Source organism: Cricetulus griseus, chromosome 5 (genome assembly GCF_003668045.3).
Source record: "Cricetulus griseus strain 17A/GY chromosome 5, alternate assembly CriGri-PICRH-1.0, whole genome shotgun sequence".
NCBI classification, from domain to species: domain Eukaryota; kingdom Metazoa; phylum Chordata; class Mammalia; order Rodentia; family Cricetidae; genus Cricetulus; species Cricetulus griseus.
This window is the reverse complement of record NC_048598.1, coordinates 12,660,878-12,685,766: the sequence shown is the minus strand read 5'-3', so window position 1 is coordinate 12,685,766 and position 24,889 is coordinate 12,660,878. Positions and strand designations below refer to the sequence as shown.

Genomic DNA, 24,889 nt, shown 5'->3' with positions numbered 1-24,889 from the left:
GAAATGTACTTAAAAATAAGATGAAATGCATTTGTAGGTACATAAATGACATGATAAATAGCAAAATTATTACAGAAAGCTGGCGGCTGATAAATTCATTCTATAATGAATGAACAGTTATTCATTCTAGAATTCCTTCACCCTCTTAGAGTTTAAAATATTCAGTTTATAATATGAAATAAGAGTCACCCATAAACTATTTTCCTAAAAGTGTCACTAATTGCACTCAACACATTTTTTACCATTACCATTAAAAGTTACTCTAAACTTGGCTTAAAACTTCTAAATTGGTCGTCGTAAAGGCCTGTGGGTGAAAAGAACAGTGCAGGGCTCCCTGCTGAGGTCACGTTGTTGGCAGATGTGAGTGGAGGCTCTAGGGGGAAGGGGCTCCAATCCCTGGCCTCCCCCAGGTCCTAGAGAGAAGGTGGCCAGGACACCTCAGTTTATGGCCTCTTCCTCCTCCTTCAGAGCTGGTTGCATCGCTTCTCATGATCCCAGCCATCCTTCTGTAGCCACACCTCCTGCTCAGAGATGGGAAGAAGTCTCTGGTTGTAAGGATGCATGCAACACAGATAACCCAGAGTAATCTTCCCCCATCTCAACATTCTCGGGCACATCTGCTGTGTCTCTTGGGATCATCACAGGTTCTAGGGATTAGGACATGAACATCTTGGTAGAAGGCCATATTCTGCAAATTTGTTGGTGTTAATAGCATTCTGCAAATTTGTTGGTGTTCATTGTATTGCTTCTCTTGAGCTTAAAAGAGTAATGCTGTGGCGGTTGGCTCAGTGACTCAGCAGTTAAGAGCACTGGCTGCCCTTGCAGAGGACCTGCTTTGGTTCCCAGGCACCATGTGGCAGCTGGCAGCCTTCTATAACTGCAGTTCCAGGGGATCAGACACCTCTTCTAACCCCATGATGCCTGCACATACATATATGACATATATGTAGACACACACACACACACACACACACACACACACACACACACACTTGTTAAAAGAGGAAAGGAAAGAAAATTAGAAAAGTGTGAAATCCCCCTCAGCAGAATTACAAAATAAGAGAAGACAGAGGAGCCCCAAAGGCGGATAACATTTAAGGAATTGATGAAAGACTAGCCCATGTCCAGTACTGCAAAAGAGTGGGGTGGGGCAGAAGAGGGGGTAGGGAAGTAACCGTGGAGTTGAGAGGATGACTTTTTGTTTGTTTCTTTGATCTTTCACTAAAAAAAACTGAAGGGTCATAAGAAAAGGGGGCAGTCCTAATTCATAAGGCCTTCAGAGATCTGTGTCCCGGTTTGTATGTGAAAAGTCTCCCACACTTGTGGTCCCAGCTAGAGGTGCTAGATGCCTGCCTCGAGGGAGCTGGTCACTAGGGGTCAGGGATGGGAGGCAGACCTCAAAGTTTTATAGCCCTGGTGAGCGCCTTGTTCTTTCTCTATCTGTATGAGAGAGAGCAAGCAGCCTCTTGTTTCTGGTCCCACAGCTGAGAACTGCTACCCCTCCTGTACTATGCCTTTTCCTGACATGATGGACTGTGCCCTCAAACCAGGAAACAAGATCAATCCTTTCCTATTAAGTTGCTTCTTGTCGGGTATTTTGTCATGACTGTGTGTGTGTGTGTGTGTGTGTGTGTGTGTGTGTGTGTGTGTGTGTTAACAAAAATCTCAATCCTTTGATTTTACCAATAAAAACTCAGAAGCCAGATGCTGGGGTGAAAACCTGCTAACTCAGAAAGGCAGAGAAAGCACCCAGCTGCCCTTCCGCCTCCGCCACCATACTGGACGTCTCCTCTCTCCCACGATTTCAGTTGAGCTCCCTCACTCCATGCCCCCCCACATCACTGTGTGTCTTTCTCTATCCTCCTGACTCCCTCTTACTCTCTGTGTTTTCTTTTTCTTTTTCTTTTTCTTTTTTTAAGATTATTTATTATGTAAAGTGTTCTGTCTGCACGTATCCCTGCAGGCCAGAAGAGGGCACCAGATCTCATTGCAGACGGTTGTGAGCCACCATGTGGCAACTGGCTGCTTGCTCTGCCTCTAGACCTCTGGTTGACTTTATTTAATCCTGTTTGCAATATTCCGGCAGAAAGCTCTTGGAGAAAGGTGTGTGCGAGGGCTGAGCCCCACCTTAGCTAGAGACAGGTTTTTTTCTGTAAATAACACAATCTCGGGTTCACAGTGTGATCAAATATCCTGCAACAACAATGAGCAGTGTCACTAATGCAATCTGAAACTGTGTAACTTGTCAGTCATTAAGGTCAATGTGAACCTTGGAGACTGGTTTATCTGGAGAGGGGAAAGCAGAAAGCCATGACCATAGTAACCATTAAGTATCTCAGAAAGCATACTTGACTTACAGTTCTCTCATTTAAAAATAACCCCCCTTTTTTTTTAAAACTTCGCCTGACCCACCACAATTTTCAAATCTTCACTAAGGTCACCTGGGACCATAAAAACACACATTTGCTCTCCACTTGCTCAAGTAAATGCCGGGTCTTAAGCTGAAAGGCTGGTATAAGCTGTTTGGGTGACGGTGACAGAATTACAAGGGGATCTATACATTTCTGTAGTTTGGCAAATTCAAATAGCCCAATTTTCCCTAAGAGGAGCTCTTCCCTGGGTCCCTGGTGGCCCAAGTATGCTTGAGCACACTGCACTGGGCTCTTGGAATCACTCTAGAGTGGGCTCTATCTCTGTCCCTGAGTGTGCTTTGGCCCAGCGACTCCCCCATCTACCTTACCCATTGTTTATTTCCCACCCTAGGGCCTAATTTACGGCTCCCTTGAATTTACAGCTCTCTGGAACTCTCCACAGAGAGATGTCTCTGATTAAGCATAAAAAGACATTTTTGAGAGAATGGGACGAGATGGCTCTGTATATTGGCCACTAAGATTTTCTATATAGATTTGCCCATGCTATAGCACTTAGTGATTCCTCTAGAAATAAGTGTGTCACCATGGTAGAGGTGATGGGACCTTGGAGTATGAAGCCCACAAATGAGGCAGACTAAAATCTCATGCAATGACCAACTTTATTTAGAGCCCCAGACAATTTATATTCTGAGGATTAGGAAAGGTCACATGAGTAAAGTTCTCAGGAGTTCAAGCTGTATACAACCACAAGGACAAGCCGTATGTGACAAAAACATATTTTCCCATAGATGTAATTATATTATAAACTCACAAAATTAAGAAATAATCTTTTAAAGTTAGTTTCTGTTGCGTGCAAAAAGGAATGCCAATTAATGCACTAGGTTTCTACCATCTAACCCTCTTAACCTTTCTCTGGAAATATATCACCACAATTATTATATATAATATATAATTATGCTAATTATTATGCTAATTATGCTAATTATTATGCTAATAATTATGCTAACTATTCCCAGCGATAGAACTGTATAGCTCTACTTATATGTTTTTAAGCACTTTAAATTCAGCATAGTTCAAGCTGGAGAGATGGCTCAGAGGTTAAGAGCACTGGCTGCTCTTCGAGAGGACCTGAGTTCAATTCCCAGCAACCACATGGTGGTTCACAACCATCCGTAATGAGATCTGGTGCCCTCTTCTGGTGCGCAGGCATACATGGAGACAGAATGTTGTATACATAATAAATAAATAAAATCTTTTTAAAAATTCAGCATAGTTCAAAGTGAGTTCATGCTGCCCCCTTATCCAATCATGATCCTCTTCCTAAAGACCCTGTCTAGAAGTCCCAATTGACCTCATTTTCCAGACTCGGGAGCTTTCCTGATGGCTTGCGTTCTTTAACCTGCACGGTCTGCCTGGTTTTAAGGCATTCTCTTCGCACAGCTCTTATATGTCTGGGGAGAATGAATGAATGTGCCAGTGAATCAGATAAAAGAAGCCGCATGACTTTTAAAACCACAGATATATGCACTTTGTGCTAGGAGAGCCGAGGAGACAACACTAACCTAATCTTGGGGTTCTCCACCATTGTTATTGTGCTCGGGTTATTATTGAATGATCATGTTTTAAGAAGGCAAGATTTATTCCCTGGAGCATGGACAACAGGCTAGATAACACTGCCAAAGAAAGCAACACCCTTTCCTGCAGTCACCCATAACCGGCAGGAGGCCCTCAGGGAGGGACAGGCCTCGTGTGCCTTTCCTCCTTCCAGGATGAAATGTCTATGAGCCCAGTCTCTTGGGGGTCTTACTCAGTAATGCAGTGAGTTCATGGGTACACAGGACATGTCATGGTCAGAAGACTTCTTGGTTACAGCACACCTGCCCATCCTCTGGCTCTTGCGTTATCTGCCCTCCTCCTTCCTTGACGGTCCCTGAGCTTTGGAGGGGGTGATATAAATGACCACTTAGGGCTGAACACTCCACCAATTCTCCACGAAAGCAGCCCTTGGCAAATCCAGTGGGCACACAGGCACACAAACCTGAAAGTAGGATGGGGCTCTGGAGGACAGAGAAGGGCTCAGGAAAGGAAGATGAAGCGTGTATGACCCACAATGTACATATGTGACACCAACAAAAACAACAGAATTTTAAAACATAAGATTTAGAAAACATAAAGAAGTCATAAGCATCAATCAAAATTCAGCTTTCAAACCTACGTGTGCTTTCTTTTACACACAAATCGCCCCTATAGATCCGTAGCATTTAATTCATGGAAATATTTTAATGAAAAACAAGATCGTATGCTTCTATTAATATGTGTTTCCATCTCTCTTTTTTTTCAGAGACAGATCATGTTCTATAATGATTGTATGAAAGGTTTTATGAGTTCTAATGTAAGGAAAAGTCTAGAAGCAGTCCATGCCAATGTACTATGTCATATGGAAGACTTGGTTGTGCTGGTCACACTAAACGCTGGCAAGTTTCGCACAAAAGTCATGCTAGCAGCAATGCTGACCATCACTGCTCACTGCAGGGACATTGTGACAGACCTGCTAGCCAAGAACATCTGCAGTGCAGAGGACTTTGAGTGGACGAGGTAAGTGGCAAAAAAAAAAAAAAAAAACCAACCAAGAACTACATAGAACAACTTCTCACATATGGACCGTTAGCTTCTTTGCTTCAGGCTTTGTCCATCTCGGTTTGCACTTGAAGGATGGGCTGCTCCTCTAAGCATTGTGGTCCTACCCCTGCTCCCTTGGTCCTCTTCCCTCCCCTCACTTGCCCCTCTGCCTTATCTTCTGAGCCAATGGTGCTCTTCAGTTTGGTGTGTGTGTTTTGTCTGTTGTCACTAAGCCTAGGAACAGGTTTCAGCAGTAGTGATGGGTGGTATGCATGGTGCCTCGTTTCCTCCCATGCTCTCAGTGTGGAACAGACAAGGTTAAAGAAACAGAAGAATGTTTCTAGTCAATAATCCAACTCAGCAACTTTTCCTCCTGCTTGGAGTCAGTTAGTGAAGGCACAGAGAAAGAGAAGCTACTTCTGCTGAGGCAAGTTTGAGCATGGGTCCCATACACTAAATGAAAAGGCTTTCTGGTTTTACCTAGTTATGTGTTCTCTCATCTGAGAGTTGGCCAGGTGGTAGCATACAGATAGTTCTAAATTGCTTTTATCTTAATTTTATTTTGAAGATTGACTCGGTTAATTTCTTTATAATCTGCTCTGTTGTTCCAGAAGGGGTTGAGAGGTGTGAATGATAGACAAACAACTACATCACAGTATTAATTATAGTCTAATGAGAGAAGGGCACTCAGCGGGAAACTGGGCGGCCATTTACTGTCAGCTTCCACTTGTATTCAAAAGCAACACAGCCCTAAACTGTTTAAGATGTGTAAAGACTACTAGATTACTATAAATTTGTACCTCGTGGTTTCTACTAATACAGTCATAAGTAAATGTTATTTTCCCACAGATTTTAGTACTTTGATTTGTTTGCTTGCTTTTTTATTTTTATACAATATATTTTAATCATATCCTGTCCCTTCCCCCAGATCCTTCCACTTCCTTACCCACTAACGTCAAGTTCTTTATCTGTCTCCCAAAAAGTAAAAATCAAAACAGAGAAACCAAAATTTTCCAGTAAGACAAAAAATTAACACAACAAAAAGCTCACAAAAATACGGATTTTGTTTTGTGTTGAGCAATTACTCATGTGCCCTGGAATGTGGTCCATATACCCATATCACTCATTGGAGAAAACTGATTTTTCCCTTTCTTAGAGGCATCAATCACAAATAATGTCTTGCTTAGGGGTGGGCCTTTGTGTCCACTTCCTCTTCTCGGTGCTGGGATTGTGTCTGGACTTTGACCAGTGCAGGTCTGTGCCTGCTGTCACGGTCTCTGTGCGTTCATGTGTATATAAACCCTGTGGTGTCTGGAAGACAGTTTCCTGGGAATCACCCATCACCTCTGGTTCCTACCGTCTGTCTACCTCTTCTACCCAGATCCCAAGCCTTGAAGTGAGAGTTTCGATAAAGACGTCGAATGTAGGGCTGAGTGCTCCAAAGTCTGTCTCTCTCTCTCTCTCTCTCTCTCTCTCTCTCTCTCTCTCTCTCTCTCTCTCATATACTTTGTCCAATTTTAGGTCTCTGTGTCATTACCATCTACTCAAAGAAGAGACTTTTCTGATGAGGACATTGAGGAGCAAGCATCTCTGTAGGAAGATATGGAACCCTCTGGGGAACATACTCAAGTGTAGTGTAGCTGGATCTTGTAGTTGATGGATTTGCAGCTTTGGAGGAGACTCCACACTGATTTCTGTATTGACCTTTCCCAGTTTGCACTCCCACCAGCAGTAAGCAAGTGTCGTGGTCCCCTCACCCCCCCCCACCCCCACCCCCGCCACAGCCTCACGAGCAGCTGCTGTCATTTGTTGTATTAATCTTGTCCATTCTCTCAGGGGTAAGATGAAATCTCAAAGTAGTTTTAACTTGTAGTTCTTTGATGCCAACGGATTTTGAACACATTAAAAACTCATTTCTCAGCCATTTGTGTATCATCTTTTGAGAACTAGCTGTTTAGTTCTATAACCCTTTTGTTTGTTTGTTTGTTTTTTGAGACAGGGTTTCTCTGTGTAGCTTTGGAGCCTATCCTGGCACTCGCTCTGGAGACCAGGCTGGCCTCGAACTCACAGAGATCTGCCTGCCTCTGCCTCCCGAGTGCTGGGATTAAAGGCGTGCACCACCAACACCCGGCTCTATATCCCATTTTTAAATGAGTTATTTTTCTTAAGTTCATTTTTGTTTTAGTTCTTAGCCTATTCTAGATACTAACTCTCTGTCATGTATAATTGGTAAAGGTTTTTTCCCATTCTATAGGCTGCCACTTTTTCAAATAATGGTGTCCTTTTCTATATAGAAGCCCTTTAGCTTCATGAGGTCTTATTTAGTAACCTTTGGCTTTAATGCCTGTGCTCTTGGCGTCCTGTTCAGAAAGTCCCTTTCTATGCCAATGAGTTCAAATGAATGCCTTACTGTCAGTTCTATCAGACTCAGGGACTTGATCCATTTGAAACTGAATTTTGTGCAGGGTGATAGAGATGAGTCTATTTTAATTCTCCATGCAGTCATCCAGTTTGACCAGCACCGTTTGTTGAAAATGCTATCTTTTCTCTAGTGTGTAATTTGAGCTTCTTTGTCAAAAACCAAGTGTTCATGGGTATGTAGACTTGCTTTGTGTCTTCAATTCTATTCAATTGATCAGTGTGTCTGTTTCTATGCCAATATCATCCTGTTCTTATTACTATAGCTCCAAAGTACAACTTGAAATCAGAGCTGGTGATAGAAGTTCTTTCATTTTTCAGGGTTGCTTGAGCTATCCTGGGATTTTGGATTTCCAGGTGAAGGTTGTTTTTGTTGTTGCTTATTTGTGTGTTTGCTTGCTTGCTGTTTCTGTGAAGGATTATGTTGAAATTTTTATGATGATTGCAGTGAATCTATGTATTTCTTTTTATGATTTTGTGCATAGAAGGCCCTAGAGATGTCACCAGGAAACTTCTACAGCCGCTAAGTCACTTTCAGCAACATAGCAGTTTATGAAATTAAAATCAGGGTAACAGTAGCTTCAAAAAAAAGCCTTTGGAAATGTTCCTTCTGTTTCTATTTTGCAGAGTAATTTGAGCAGTATTTGAGGATTGCTTTTGGTTTTTGGTTTTTTACAGTATTAGTCCTGCTGATGGGAGATCTTTCTAATTTCTGACATCTTTTTCAATTGCTTTCTTCAGTGTCTTAAAGTTTTTCTTATTCAAGTCTCTCACTTGCTTGGTTAGAGTTATCAAAGATATTTTTGAGGCTATTGTGAAAGGTGCTGTTTCCGTGATTTCTTTCTCTGTCTGCCATTTATGTCTATGAAGACTACTGGGTTTTGTGCGTTAATTTTCTATCCTGCTACTTTGCTGAGAGTGTTTATCAGCAGTAGACATTTCCTGGTGGAGTATCTAAGGTCTTTTATGTATACAATCACATCATCTACAAATAAGGATTTCCTTCTTCCTTTCCTGTTTGTTGTCCTTTGATTACCTTCAGTTGTCTTACTGTTCTAGCTAAGACTTCAAGCACTATATTGAGTAGGTGGATGGAGAGAGTGGACAGCCTTGTCTTGTTCCTGACTTTAGTGCAAATGCTTTGAGTTTTCCTCCCTTTAAGAAGATGGTGGCTGTGGGCTTGATATAAACTGACCTTATCATGTTAAGTGTACCCTTTGCATTCCTAGTGTCTCTAAGACTTTTATCATAAAGGAGTGTTAGGTTTTGACAAAGAATCTTCTGCATCTAATGAGATGATCATGTGTTTTTTGTCTTTTTATCTGTTTTTTGTTTGATTGGTTTTGGGTTTTTTTTCTGTTTTTGTTTGTTTGTTTGTTTCGTTGACTTTTCAAGACAGGGTTTCTCTGTGTAGCTCTGGCTGTCCTGGAACTCACAGATTCACCCACCTCTGCTTCTAAAGCTCTGGCATCAAAGGTGTTCTCCACTATCCGACCCCTGAGCTTCTTTTTAATCTGTTTATTTGGTGGACTCTGTTTATTGATTTAGGCATGTTGTACTGTCCCCATGACTCTAGAATGAAAAAAATTTGATCATGGTATAAAATCTTTTTGATGTGTTCAATTTGGTTTGCACATATCTCATTGAGGATTTTTGCATCTGTGTTTTGTAGGCAGAGTTTTTCTGTGTCCTGACAGCCGCTCCCACTGAGACTTAGTATTAATTTCTGCTTATTAACACAAGGGGTTGTGGGTCTATTTAAATTGTTTTAAAATGATTATGTTTCTATGTGCAAAAATGTTTTTGCCCAAATAATATATGAGTATTGCTTTCAGACATTTGCAATATAAATGGAACGAAAAGCAAAAGTTGTGTTACATATCCCAAGGAAACACCAATTATGTTTATGGCTACGAGTACCTGGGCTGCACACCAAGGCTGATCATCACGCCCCTCACAGAAAGATGCTGGCTGACTCTCATGTCAGCCCTGTACTTCAACCTAGGAGGCTGCTGTGCTGGGCCAGCAGGGGTAGGAAAAACTGAAACTGTTAAAGACCTAGCAAAAGTAAGTAGCTCCTGTATCCAGAATTTCTGTCACACAGACTTCAATCACATCTTAACTTTACACTATTACTGCTGTTAAAATGTTCATTGTATTTACCAACACATTCATTACGGTACACTCCATCAAATAAACTTTGAGTGTCTACCATGTGAAGGGTCTTATGAAAGCCAACCATCTTTGCCTGTACCTGGAATCTTACTGCATGAATTGACTGATTGACAGTGCAGGAGGTGAGGGAAGGAACCGTTTATTTCTCTGCTCTATTTCCCCCTTGGTTTTGTTGTTGTGTAAATCATGACCTAAAGCTCTGTAAATTCATCGGCTCTCCTATAGCAGCTAATCACATGCATACCCTGTTAGTTCTGTGGGTCTCTAAACTTGGTATCTAACTCATTGTTTAAATTTTATTTATTTATTTATTTTACATTCCAATCCCAGTTCCACCCCCCTCCTCTTCTCCAACTCTTCCCTCCTCCCCCCCTCCCCCCACCACTGAACCTCCCATCCACTCCTCAGAGAGGGTAAAGCCTCCCCTAGGATGTCAACTAAGTCTGTCCCATCACCTCTCTGAGGCAGGGCCAAGGTGCACCACCCATGTCTAGGCTGAGCAAGGTATCTCTCCATAGTGAATGGGCTCTGCAAAGTCAATTTATGCACATAGCTAGACCTTGGTCCCTCTGCCAGTGGCTCCATATACTGCCCAAGCCACACCATTCAAGAGTATTCAAGAGTCCTAGTTCAGTCCTATGCCAGCTCCTGGTTGACAGTGCTGAGTCTGTGATCTCTCACTAGCCCTAGTCAGCTGGTTCTGTGGGTTTCTGCAGCATGGTCTTGACTCCTTTGTTCATATCGTCACTCCTCCCTCACTGCGATCATACTCTGAGAGGTGACCCAATGGTTAGTTATAGATCTCTGCATCTTCTTCCATGTGTTTCTGCAAGAGGGATCTAGCTTCTCTGCGGTTGTGGAGAATGGCTAAAATAAAAAACACTGACAGCGATGACAGCTTATGCTAGAGAGGTTGTGGAATAAAAGGATCACTCCTCTGTTGCTGGTGGGAATGCCAACTTCTACACCAATATGGAAATCAGTTTGGCGATTTCTCAGAAAGTTAGAAATCAATCTACCTCAAGACCCTGCAATACCACTTTTGGGCATGTACCCAAAGGAGGCACATTCACACCACAAGGACATTTGCTCAACTAAGTTCATAGCAACATTTATTTGCAATAGCCAGAACCTGGAAGGAACCTAGTTGCCCTTCAGCTGAAGAATGGATAAAGAAAATACGGCACATTTACACAATGGAGTACTAGTTAGCAGTAAGAAACAGTGACATCTTTAAATTTGCAAGCAAATGGAAAGAACTAGGAAGAAACCATCCTGAGAGAGGCAACCCAGAAAGACAAATATAGTATGTACTCACTCATAAGTGAATATCATATTTAAAGCAAAGTAATAACCAGCCTACAATCTACAACCCCAAAGAAGCTAACTCTTTTTTTTTTTTTTTTTTTTTTTTTTTTTTTTTTTTTTTTTTTTCGAGACAGGGTTTCTCTGTGTAGCTTTGGAACCTATCCTGGCACTCGCTCTGGAGACCAGGCTGGCCTCGAACTCACAGAGATCCGCCTGCTTCTGCCTCCTGAGTGCTGGGATTAAAGGTGTGCGCCACCAAAGCCCAGCTGCTAACTCATTTTTTAACTATTTTTTTCCTCAAAAACTTGGTAGAAATATTTTCTTACTCTGGCAGTTTAAAACACCTGTATTTTGTGATTTTGTGGCATAACTCAAGAACTATATTAAAACAGTATTTTGTTTTCCAGAGCTATGGTAAACATTGTGTGGTCTTCAACTGTTTTGAAGATTTGGATTATAAGGTAAAGCTTAAGTCTATATACTCAAAAATATGCATGTGAAATGGTTCATTGATGAATAAAAAACTAAGAAAAAATACAAAAAAAAATATTGGTAAGGGCTGGAGAGATGGCTCAGAGGTTAAGAGCACTGGCTGCTCTTCCAGAGGTCCTGAGTTCAATTCCCAGCAACCACATGGTGGCTCACAACCATCCGTTATGAGATCTGGTGCCCTCTTCTGGTGTGCAGATATACATGGAAGCAGAATGTTGTATACATAATAAATAAAATCTTTAAAATATACATACATATATATACATATATATATATATGTAAGAGTATAAATACTATTAGTTCTTTTAATGAATACAGAGTAGAAGCCTAGACCCTATTTGAAAGTTAAAACTTTTTTAATTTTATTTTTTCTTTTAAGTGGTTGAACTGAATTCCTTAAAGCAATAATTCTCGATTTTTATGACAGTGGGATTCTTTTTTAACTAAAATCTTACATGCACAAAGCACATGGGAGTATATACAAATGTTCAAGCCGGGCAGTGGTGGCGCACACCTTTAACCTCAGCACTCAGAAGCCAGAGGCAGGTGGGTCTCTGAGTTCGAGGCCAGCCTGGTCTGCAGTGTGAATTCCAGGACAGTCAGGGCTACTCAGAGAAACCCTGTGTCAAACAACCCCCATCCCGCAAAGAAGTGCCCTACCCTGAACATTTATTTACTAAAAAGGTAATTATTAAACTCAAAGAGGCTACAGTGATGGACCCCAAAAACACTTATAGAAATAATGATGATAATAATCTGAGACATGCCTAATAAAATCTTAAAATATTTTTATTAAAATCTCAGGTGATAAATTGAACTCAAAATTTCACAGCACTACAGTTTGGGGGCTTTGTAGCCTACTGCTGGGGACTGAACTCAGGTCCCTCACGGTGAGCAAGTGCTGTATAACCCTGCAACTTGTCTTACATGTTGGCTAGAGCCCAAAATATCCCATGGTGAACAAAATATTGACACTTAACGCAAAGGTTTTCTGATTTTTGGCTTCATCCAGAAGCTTCTATGTACCCCAGACCCATGAACCCTGTTTTCTGTCCCCCTCTCTACACTTGAGACCCCAGGCATCTCTCAACCTCTCTCCAGCCCATGAAGGTTTTTGGTTTTGCTTGGCACTGCTGTTTTCTTTTAGTTGGTAGTATTTTCAGGTCAACAGATTTCAGTGCAGATTTTTAGCATTCACAGAAGGCTGTTGTAGGGCCTGGCTAACTTGGGCGTGTAGCAGCTGGCAAAAGAAGGGTGGGCCATCATCGGTGTGCCTCTACTGATTAGGCTGTCGGTCAGCTGTGTGCCTCTGCTGGGCAGTCTTGAGTCTGGCTGGGATCTCTCTGGGGCTCAGGGCTTGGGTCACTCGTCCGTGGTTCCAGTCAGCTTGGTGTGGGTCCTCTTGCTCCACCTGGATAGAAATTTTGGATAGGCAAGAAAAGACTTTCAAGAGATGGTGTTTTGCCAGCTCTTGTTTTCCTTTGTGTTTGGTGGAGGGGGGGGAGCAGCAGCCTGTGGCACCCTCCAATGTCACCATCCTCCCACAATCCTCTGGTATCCGGTGCTTTATCCTGTTGGTCTTAAAGCTCCTGTGTAGGCCCAGGCAGCTGAGATTCCTCTGTTCTTAGGTGCAACTTCCATTGTAATTTCCAAGCAGCCCTTATTGGGGTACCAGCCATTGTTCTGGTCCTTATGTTGGCCTACCATGTCAGGATTCCTTAACCCTTAGCACTAACCAGTGTTATAGTCAGGGCCTAAGACCTTGTCCCTAAAGAGTTCTAGTTTTATGAATTCTTCCAGTAACTGAGGCCTGAGGCCAGCAGTGCCTGCTTTCTGGATTTCTGGAGCTTCTTAGCCTTCAGTCTCCACTCCCCCCCCCCCATGTCGTTTGTCCTCCCCTGGTGTCTCTTGAGCTCATTCAGCAACTAACGAGCAGGCTAACTTGCCACTTACCTGGCTAGGCCTACCAACTGCGCCATTACCACTGTTTCCGCCCATTCTCACCACCACTTAGCTGTCCTTGTTACCAACTCAGCCCACAGTGCTAAAAAAACAAGCAAGAAAAGACCATTTGCAGGAGGCCTTTGTACTGCTTAGTTTTTTGTCAACCAGACACAGCCAGGGTCAATAAAGAAGGAATTCCAATTGAGAGGATGCCTTCATCAGATTGGCCTGCAGGCAAGTCTGCAGGACATTACCTTGATTAAGGATTGATGTGGGCGGTCCCAGCTTGCTGTGGGTGGAGCCACTCTGCTGGCTGGTCCTGGATCGAATATAAAAGGTAGCTGAGCAAGGCCATGGGGAGCAAGCCAGTAACCAGCACTCCTCCTTGGCTTCTGTTCCTGCTCTGACTTCCCTTCGTGGTGGCCTACAACTGTAAGCCTTCAAAAAACCCTTTCTTCCCCAAGTTGCTTTTGGTCATGGTCTTTATCACAGCAGTAGAAAGCAAACTAACTATTATTGGGCCTAAAGTTGCAGTCTGGAGGAGGGAGCACAGGAGATTGTCACTGAGCACAGGAGTGTCTAGGCCTTCCCTTTAGTGTCAGTCACAGCTTTAGAGGTTTGTACTTGGACCAGTCACAGACTGGCCTTTCTAGTGTCAGAGCAGTTCTCGGCTTGGGGGGTGGATGGGGGGTAGGAGCGGGCACTCCCTCTGACCTCAGTGGAAATGGTTACAGTTAGAGTTCACAAAGGCCTATGGTGGTTAAAAAAAAAAAAAAAAAAAAAAAATCCTGGCACAAACTTCTGAACAACTCCTGTGGTTGTTGTGGTTTTCTCAAAGTACTAGTCCTCTAGGCAGCTGGTGTTGGGATTAACTGTGAGTCCTTTTACTCAAGGCACAGCTGGGACAGCAAGGAAGAATCCAACAGAGTCAAATTGTCCCATTTTCTATCATATCTACAGGAAAACGAACACAGGAGAACTTACAATAAGAGCTTAAAATTTTATCACTGACAGCAATAGGGTTTTTAGCAGGTTGCCACTGTGTTTTAATAACACCTGCTTACAAGCTCCCCAAGCCCTCACCCCTCATCACCTCCACCCCACCCCTGCTGTCAACATTGGCCTCACCTGGAGCCCAAGCCGAACTCTGAGGAGTCTGCCTGCTCCAGAGAAGGGCATCTGCCTTCTGACACCTGACTCCCATCTGCTGCAATGACTAGGAGGCGGCTGAGACCTCAGTGGCTTTGTGCAGTTAGCTGTCAGCTGCACCTGCCAATGGTCCTGGAATTCAGGAGTTTGTTGTTTGTATTTAAGCTTTCAAAAGAAACAGCAGTAAACTCCTCTGTGGTCTAAGCAACTGCTAAACTTTCTATGGAGAGAAAAATGCCAAAGATGTTTATTGGATTTGGGTAAGATGAAAAGAATACACGCCGTTTAGTATCCAGAGGGAAATGTTCACCTTACAGTTTCTGTAATCCTTTTTTTTTTTTTTTTTTTTTTTTTTTAAAGATAGTGGTGAAATTATTCTTCGGGTTGGTGCAGTCAGGAGCTTGGTGCTGTTTTGATGAATTCAACCGGATGGATATAGAAGTTCTCTCTGTCATCACCTCACAGATCCTCACCATCAAGGTTGCAAAGGACAGCTATTCTGTGAGGTATTGTTCACGGGTTACACCTTTGGGATGGGAATCTGACACATGGTTACTGTTTGATTAGTGCTAAGTCCTTTTCTTACATAAGTGCTGGGGTCTTTGGGTTGGGTTTAGTTTGATTTGTTCAGCATGCAACAAAATGATGGCACTTGCCTTGAATGTTTCCTCTGGCAAATGATGTGGGGAAAATGTATATATTCTCAACTTTAATGCCAACTTAAAGTTATCCACACTTTCACACTCTGGAGCAGCCTGGAGCCACCAGCCCTTGATGCAGATATACTCCAGCTAATATTTTCTCTATCTTAGAATCTCTTTCATCTTAGGATATTACAATTGAAGAAATCAAGAGTTATGGATATTTTCCTTAATTCTGCATGGATTTGTTTTTTTCTTTAATTCTATTCACATTAAAAAAAAAGACAGAATTACTGGTGCCATCTCACCATTCTAAACTGGGGTGCTTTTTATTTGGAAAACTACCATAAAATGTATGCATGTTAGGGCTACTGTTTATGAATAATAAGCACGTGTTCCCTTTGGATGCACTCGGAAGCTCATGTGACTGGCTTCTGGGGTGCAGGTGGATGTTCTGTAATATGTCATCTCACCCATGATGACAGATGCTAACTTTACTCTGGTGGCTGTCATGCTGCTAATGTCACCAGGGCTTACAGGTCTGTGGATACAGATTGGGGGCACAGTAACCCCCAGTTTACCACCTTCCTCTGTGCTTTAACCTCGGCAAGTTTGTGCCCAGGGACTGTCCAGCTGTGTACTGCCTGTTCTGCCTCTCATATTTAAACTGTCCTCTTTGGCAAGAAATCACCCCAGACATTGTCACCATTGTCTCTGCCTGTGGTACCACAGACAGGACACCTGTGGTCTTGGCAAAGCATCTGCCTCACAGTTATCCAATTTTTTTTCTAATTTTTTGAGATTTTACTATTGTTTTACGGGTGTTTTCCCTACATGGATGTCTGTGCACCACAGGTACTCTCACAGAGGAGTTACAGGTGGTTGGGAGGCACCATATTGGTGCCAGGAACCAAACCTGGGCCTGCAGGATGAGGAGCCAGTGCTGAACCATCTCCCAGCACTCTATAGTCCCCATGGTTTGGCAAAAAGGAGGTTGGAAGTGGGCTGGGTTCCAAGTAGAAACTCTGGCTCTGCCACTGTGTTCCTAGTGAGTCTTCCAGGCCCAGCTCATTTCAGTCTTCCCAGAGTCTCTTCGTCTCTTCCCTGTGTGGACCAATCATCTGATAGTGCCTTCGAACATCCAGGCCCAGAAGCTTCTCGGACATCTTTGGATACCATCAAATATGCCTGAAGCCCAGCAGAACTCAACATTGGTTCAAAATAAGCCACCTCCTCCTCTCTGTTGTTTTCAGTATGTTTTCCTTGGATTTTAGTGTAATAAAGGCTGAAGAAAATTCCCCTGATTTATTATAGTTTTAGTACCCTTTGGCCTAGAGGAGTGATTTTTTTTCCATGACAGGGTTTCTTTGTGTAGAACTGGCTGTCCTGGAACTCAATCTATAGACCAAGCTGACCTTGAACTCAGAGATCCACCTGCCTCTGCCTCCTGAGTGCTGGGATTAAAAGTGTTTGGCACTGCTGCCTGGCTTAGAGAAGTGATTTTAATGATGCTACTTTTCTGTCTTTTAGGTTTCTACTGGAGGGGAAAGAAATACGTCTCAATATGTCATGTGCAGTGTTTATTACCTTAAATCCTGGGTAAATATCAATGAGTCTAATGGCAGTATACACAGACTAAAATTCCTTTCTCCAAGCTCATCTGTTGGGTGGGTTGTCCGATACCATGTACCTACCATTCATCCTCCAGAATCTTTTTTTAACCAACTCTTTAAGAATTTCACACATTGTACTTTGACGGTATTCACCCCTCACCTCCACCCCTCCCAGGCCCACCCCTCATTCTATATGCAAACAACTTTGCATCCTCATTTTAAAAAAAAAAATCAAATCCAGTTAGTGTTACCAAATATAATCTTGGGTGTGTGACTATCCACTGGAGCCTACCAGGGCCACACTGCTAAAGAGAACTAACTCTCCCTCCCCCACAATTATCAATTGCCAACACCTCCAACAGGGATGGGGCTCAGTGCCCACCTCCCCTGTCCATGTTGGGATTTTGCTTGGTTCAATCTTAGGTTTTAGGCATGCATTCTGTCACCACCATTGGGAGGTCATGTGTTCAACCGCTCTGTTGTGTAGACTTTTTCAAACTTGACACCATATACTCCCCCACCCAACCCCGTCTAAAAAAAAAAAAAAATTCTGTTGACTTTCTATGAGACCCTTATCTGAAAACTAGTTGAAAAAGGTGGCTTCTACCTTTTATGTCATGAGTGCCCTGTAAAACACTGCTTCATTGTAGTCACCCACCACCTCTGCATCTAGCAGTCTCTCCAATGACTTTTCCATGGTGGTCCTTCAGCCTGGGGGCGGGGGTGGTGTGATGCTGATGTCCCTTGGTGGCCGAGGACTCTGCAATTTGCTGTTCTCTTCAGCTTGGCCCGTTGTGAGCCTGTACCTGTCACCATCTACTGTAAACGAAGTTTCTCTGCCCAGGGCCAAAATGCACTACTCTGTAGCCGTAAGGATGAATCCCTAGGAGTCAGGTTAATAGTGTGCAGAGTAACCCTGATAGCTCTCCAGGGACCGACCCCTGTCCAGCCACAGGTTCTTAGCATTCACAAAGGTGCCGAGTAAGAGTTCCATCTCGTGGAGCTGGCACAGCGCCCAAAGCCGCCTCTTTCCATGAACGGATGTAACATCTCCACCCTGTCCATATGGGCGGTTACACTGAGCCTCTGACTTAAGGCTGGGTTCATCAAACATCTGAACAAGAGCTGCACTGGAATCAGAAGGACTGAGATGAGGCAAGCCATACAGGGAGACACGGGACACATGATAGGCCAACATGCTCAGAGGATGATAAGTGAAAGTCACCTAATTTTCACATATGGATTGCACAGAAAGCCTATAGAATCATTTGGGGGCAAAGTAATATAGTTTCAAGTTTGAAAAACTGCAAAGCATGGTTGGATTTTTATTATTGTTGCTGTTTTTCTTTTCCTCTTTAGGTATAAAGGTCGAGTTGAACTCCCAGGTAACTTAAAATCTCTGTTTCGCCCAGTGGCAATGATGGTGCCCCACTACAAAGTTATCATTGAAGTATTTCTGTTTTCATTTGGCTTCAAATCTTCAAGATCACTGTCTGCAAAGCTAGTTAACCTGTATGACTTAGCTGACAAGCAGCTCTCAAAACAGGTGAGGGGCTGCCTCTCTCCTAACACTTACAGCCAGGTCTATAAAGGTGACTCAGACACAGGTCCACCATTGGAATCAGCAGGACCAGGCCAACTGTAAACCAGGGATGCTGTCTTCAGAGTGGCTATGCATCCATGGTCCTTGGCCTTTACTCAAAGATATTCAAACCACATTTGTTCTCTCTGCTCAGAGATGTCGGCCTCCAGATCTGTGTCCTCCAGTTCTTTGTACATCCCAGTAACTTAGAGGACTTGTGAAAACACAAGCACTCAGTCTGATTCTGTATGTTGGTGCACAACCCAACACTGCACTTGCAAGTTCAGTTACTGGCAAGGCTGATTTGAGTCCAACTCCTTCTTGAGAATCGTTCTGGGGTTTAGAATTCACTTCCAACCCAAAATAGTTTGGACAGCTAACTGCATTTTCTGCAAAGCCATCCTTTCCTCTTGTTATACCCCAGTTCCCTCCCCTCTAGTTCTCAGACAGTTTAACACAGATGCTGTAGCTTTTACACTTACCCTACCCTGTCTTCTAAGAGAGGCTTCTCCTGAGTTCAGCAGTGCGTGCCTGTAGTCCTCAGAACTGGGGAAGCTGAGACAATGGGAACCCCTGAGCCCAAGAGTTCAAGGCCAGGCTGGATAACATAGTTAAACTCGGGAGGGAGGGAGAAAGAGAGGGAGGGAGGGAGGGAGGACCAGGACATAGGCAAAGGGACTTTTAGGAGCACCAGCTTAGACAGGAAATGAGCGCATTAGAGGCAGAGTTAGTTTTGGATTCCTATAGAAACCCCCTTTACAGAATAGATGGTTATTAATGTGCACATGTGTGTGTGACTGTTTTAAATGGTTCTACTTCTTCAGAACTATAGTGACTCAGATATTGAATATGTATTTCAGGATCATTATGATTTTGGCATGAAGATCTTAAAGACAGTTTTAATAATGGCAGAAAAGAAGAAACGGGAGTGTAAACGGTCAGTTGAAACTTGAATTTAGTGTTAGGTTCAAAGAGTTACATACTGCTGGATAAATAATTTATACAATTTTAAATAAGGCAAGCAAAAACAGGAAGCTACCAGAGCACCACAGTAAGATGGACTGAAAGGCACTTAGTGGTATCAAAAGAACAAAAATGAACCAAAACATGGATTCCTGATCCTTAGCACAGCCTATTCTTTAGAAGGTGTGTGTTACTTAAATGCAATAAAGCATATAGATAAATGAAGAAAAATAATGAGAAAGATAACATCGTACCTGCACAAAGCAGGCATGCACCTTTTTCCTGTTCTGTAATCAATGGAGCATTGCTGGTCATACAGTGTTAGTGTTTGGGGCATTGTAACTGACCTAGAGATGACATGGGAGGATTGTGCAGATGATACACAAATACAGCATTCTATGTAAGGGACTTGAACATCCAGACTTGGGTACCAGTGGGTGATACTGGAACGAACAAGACTGCAAGGTGAAAATCCATGTGAATGACTAAAATAAATAGCCACTTGTAACATAAGGCATCTTAAGATATAAAAGTTTAAATATCTGGCATTAATTTATGAAAAAAGGGAAACTAACGCAGCAGCTCAGTGAGTATATGGGTGCCTGTTCTACAAACACGGGGACCCAAGTTCAAATCCCCAGCACCCACATAAAAGGCCAGGCAATGTTGCATGTGTCCATAATCCGAGAATAAGCAAAGGGACTTTTTGTTATTTGTTTTTAAACAAACTGATTCTAAAACTCACATGGAAAAATAAACAAAAGTAGTTTTAAAATACTGGAAAAACAAGAGAAACCAAGGAGACAAACCTTTCTAAGTATTAAGCTATGTTGGGAAACTTCAACAATTGAGAGTGTGGTGCTGGTTGTCAATGGACAAAGCCCTGGACTGGTGTAGAAAGTCGGGAAGCAGGACTGCATGCCTGGTACACGTGGTGTCTCATAACCCCGTCACCCAGAGCGGATCATTGTTGAGTGTGGGGCCACCGCCTGCAGAAAGGTCAAGTGGGAACCATGCACCACAGCATTCACCAAGACAACCTGAAGCAATTGTGGAATTTAAATGTAAGCAAACCTCAACCATAAAACTGTCAAGAGGAACACAGTGTCTTCTATACCCTTGGAGTAGAGAAGGCTCTTGTCCCAGTGCTGGGGACTGAACCAGGGGCCTCTTGTCAGGGAGTTGCTCATTGCTATGGCAAAATACCTGATCAAGGCAACTCGATGAGAAGGCTTACGTTGACCCCCACAATCCATCATGGCTGCAGGAGCTGAAAGATGCTGGTGGCATTGTGTCTGCATTGAGGAAGCTCAGATCACTTTTTCCTCTTAATTCAGTCCAGACCCCCACAGAATGGTGTCACCCACATTTGGGTGGAACAGAGTTAACCCAGTCTAGAAACTCCCAGATGTGAGTCGAAGTTTGTCTCCATGGTCATTCTGTATCCCATTGTGTTGACAGTCAAAAGCGACCATCACAGACCTCATATGACTTTTAAAACCAAAAGTCAAAATCTAGAATCTACGGGGCTGGAGAGAGCTCAGCGGTTAAGAGCACCAGCTGCTCTTCCAGAGGACCTGGATTCAATTTCCAGCACCTATGTGGCAGCTGACACCTGTCAGTGACAAATCCTCTTCTGGCCTCTGTGTGCACTGCACACAGGCGGTACGCATACATGCAGGCCAAACACCCACACACATTAAACAAAATCTAGAATCGGCAAAAGAACATATTTGTAATAACAGATAAAAACTCATTCTTTAACCGCGTGTTGGTGGCGCGCGCCTTTAATCCCAGCACTCGGGAGGAAGAGGCAGGCGGATCTCTGTGAGTTCAAGGCCAGCCTGGTCTCTAGAGCGATTGCCAGGATAGGCTCCAAAGCTACACAGAGAAACCCTGTCTCGAAAAACAAAAAAACTCATTCTTTTACCATGTTAAAACGTATTCAGCAGTTCTAAGAAATGAGTACATCACTGGGGAGATGTAATTTTTCCTGCCTACACAGGCAGTTTCCTCCCTTGTATTCCTTAGGGGAATTCCCAAAGCTTTCATTTAGCAAGCAAGGGACATCGGAGGGTTTGGGGTGAGGAAAGGGCACTGCAGAAATAATTTGGATTTGTTCTCAACTGCTACAGTGACGATCTTTCTGAAGCAGATGAATCTCTGATCATTATCGAGTCAATCCAAAGAGCTACTTTATCAAAGTGCCTTCCTGAAGATGTCCAACATTTTGAAAAGATCATTGAAGATACCTTTCCTGGGATAACAGTGTCGAAGACGCAACACCTTGTCTTGGAGGTAATACAATACTTGGAGGTAATATGGGAGACACTGCCGACATAGTTTTACCAGGGGAGAAGGAGCTTTCAGCACACCGTGACTGATGGAAAGAAAAAATAGGCAGAAAAAATGCTGAGTCCTTAAGTGATGGTACTGGTTTCACTGTAAAAGCACGGTGATTGCTCCCTGTTATCAGGAGACCTTAACCGTTCTTATGTGTTTACTGCATTTGGGGTGTTCCCACAAGGTTCCCCAAGTTCATCCCTTAAGGTATGTGTGATAGCATGAGCAAAACCAGCGTTGACTTTCCATTGCCTTACACACAAATTCAAAATTATTGACAAAAACTGGCTTCCTTCATCCGGCAGCCAGGTCATCTTCCAGCATATTCTGCACTCGCCGCCTTTACCTGCTAACAGTCTCCCTGCTACTTCTGCCCCTGTTGCTTCCTCTCTCCCAGCTGTTCAGACTTTCAAAATGTATGGATTACTTTGCCTTAGACCTGACTTGAGAGGTGTTTTTTTTTCCATAGTTATTTCAGAAAGAACAATTAAGCAGCTTTGTAGCTGCTTTTAAATGTATTGGTAGCATATGTAATTAATTTGACAAATTAGTTAATATGTATTAATTTGATTAATTAGCTTTCAGTGTCCTGTTTCTTGAGATTATCCTGTTTCATACTCTCCTGGTGTTTGCTTCTTTCTTAGACTACCCAGCAGTCTGCTGGAATGCATTATGGATTTCTTAACTAACCAGTCTGCCTCCAAACTCCTTGCCATCTCTTTTTGCCTTCTTCTGGAGCTTCCATCTTTTTGAGAAAGTTTTTTTTTTTTTTCGAAATTCAAGGTTAGTTTTCTTTTTTGCTATTGGGAGTTTGGAAGACTAGAATTTTCTCCTTGCAAATTTTGTGTGTGTGTAGGTGATGGCATGGCTTTGGTCCCTTGTTCTGTTAGTGTGAGGACATTTGCTGCTTTCTGCACTGGAGTGAATCTCCACAGGTCACAGTGAAACAGCTTTTGAATGCGCTCCTGGGTTTTATTTCTAGTATTTTATCCAGGATTTTTACAACCATATTTCTCAAGGATATTATCTTTATTACCCCCTTTGCTGTGGTGCTGTGTTTATCAAAATATGCTGGCCCCAAACAATGAATTTAAAAGAGTTCATTCCCTTCATATTTTTAGAAGAGAGTTAGAAAGGAATTAGTTTTAGTCTTTAAATGCTTGTGGAGCCATCTGGTCCTGGGTGTTTCTTTAATGGGAAACGTTTTCTTATTGATTCAGTCTCATCCTTTATTTTTATGGGTTTCCTCAGGCATCTAATTTTTCCTTAGTCAATTTTGGTAAGTTGTATATGTCCAGAAATTTGTTCATTTCTTCTGTTGGTTTTTTTATTTGTTGGTGTGCAATTGTTCATAATTTTATCTAATGATCCTTTTTATCGTTGTGTTATCTATCATAATGTCTCCTTTTTTTTTTTTGGTCTCTAGCTTTATTTATATGAGTTTTCTCATTTCTTTGTCTATCTAATTTTTTTTTTATTTTAAAAAGAAGGCCTCCATAGTTCAATTGGTAAAGTGCTTGCCTTAAAAGCCTGAAAAGCTGGGTTTGAACCTTTGCAAGCCACAGAAAAAGCTGGGCATGGTGGCACCCGTTTAAAACCCACCGCTGGGGAAGTGGAAACAGGCAGAGACTCACTGGCTAGTCAGTAAAGCCTACTTAGTGAGCTCCAGCCAATGAGAGACCCTGTCTCCAAAGAGGCGGACGACATTTCTGAGGATGCCCCTAAGGCTGTCTTCTGCCTGCCTCGTGAATGTGCATACATGAATGCAGTCACTTGCATCATCAATACACATATGCCCATGTATTCACACTGATTGGAAGCGTCTGTCACTCATCGTTTGTATATTAAATCTTTATTGTGCTTATTTCTGCACTTTTTTGATTTTTTTCTTACTGCTAAATTGGAATTTGGGTTACTCTTGTTTCTTGTTTGTTAATCCTCAGGGTACAATATTAGGTTATTTATTTGAAATCTTCTCTTTAAATTATATTTGTATGTGTCTGGGTGTGTTTTGTTTGTTTGTTGTTGTTGTTTGCCTATGTGCATGTATGCACACCAGTCATGCTCGGTGCCCGCAGAAGAGGGCATAAGATCCTCTGGAACTGGAGTTAACATAGTTTGAGCCACATCGTGGGTGCAGGGAATCAAACCTAGGTCCTCTACAAGAGCAGTCAGTCCTCTTAACCACTGAGCCATCTCTCCAGCTGGTTTTCAGTGGTGGGTTATTTTTCCTATCAATTTGCCCACATTCTACTTTTGCTCTAATTGCACCATTTGGGGCATACTGTGTGGCCATTATTTGTCTCTATAAATTTTATAATTTCTGGGCTAATGAAGTGGTTCAGCAGGTGGAGGGGCTTGCAGTCAAGTCTGACAACTTGATTTTGATCCCCAGATCCTACCAGTAAACACACACACACACACACACACACACACACACACACACACACACACACAGGAGAACACACATGTTCTCAGTGGTGCATGCATGTACACAACCCCCGGGTTCTTCTAGACCATGTTTCAGCTCCTGTATTTGTTTAGTATTCCAAGTGCCTCTAGTTGCTGCCTTCTGATTTTATGCTGTTGTGGGCAAAAATGATATTTAATGTGGTTTCATGGTTTTTTTTATAAATTTTGTGATGCCTGATTTTGTGGTCAACTCTAAGATGTATATGGTATTTGACGTGGTTTCATGTTTGCTTTTACTTTATTGATGCTTGCTTTTTGTGGCTGACTCTAAAATGTATATGGAGAGTTTTCCGTGTGCTGCTAAGCAGTCTGCATTTGCAGCTGTTGTACAGAGTGTTCTATGAGAGTCTGCTGCCACCTTTGGTCCAGGATACGATTTAACTCTGGCATTTCTTTGCTAACTTCCTGTGGGTACTCTGCTTATGCTGACCGTGGAATGCTAAGTGCCCTGCTGCTGCTGCTGCTGCTGCTGCTGTGTTGGGTGTCCCTGTCCCTTGAAGTCCACCGATATTTACTCCTGTAGCATTAGGGACAGCAATATTAGGGACAAATACTTTATGCCTGTTGTATCACCTGACTGAATTGACCTTTTATCATGCATGATTAATCTTTTGTGTGTTTGTTTTTATTGTTTTTCAAAACAGGGTTTCTCTGTGTAACAGCTTTGGCTGTACAGGAACTCACTCTGTAGACCAGACTGGCGTCAAACTCAAAGAGATCCACCTGTCTCTGCCTCCCAAGTGCTGGGATTAAAGGTGTGCCCGTGATTACACTTTTTGATTGCTTTTCTAGCTTTTT

At 42.7% G+C, this 24,889-nt stretch overlaps 1 protein-coding gene across 1 annotated transcript in view; it reads left to right on the top strand.

Annotated features, from left to right (window-relative positions):
- Dnah14 (dynein axonemal heavy chain 14) overlaps nucleotides 1–24,889 on the top strand; it is a 197,374-nt gene that overhangs the window by 49,943 nt on the left and 122,542 nt on the right. The window contains 9 exon segments of the mRNA XM_035445296.1: nucleotides 4,714–4,967; nucleotides 9,245–9,476; nucleotides 11,300–11,353; nucleotides 14,838–14,983; nucleotides 16,649–16,717; nucleotides 18,091–18,277; nucleotides 19,174–19,250; nucleotides 19,711–19,713; nucleotides 21,412–21,574. Coding sequence (XP_035301187.1) covers nucleotides 4,714–4,967; nucleotides 9,245–9,476; nucleotides 11,300–11,353; nucleotides 14,838–14,983; nucleotides 16,649–16,717; nucleotides 18,091–18,277; nucleotides 19,174–19,250; nucleotides 19,711–19,713; nucleotides 21,412–21,574 — 1,185 coding nt within the window.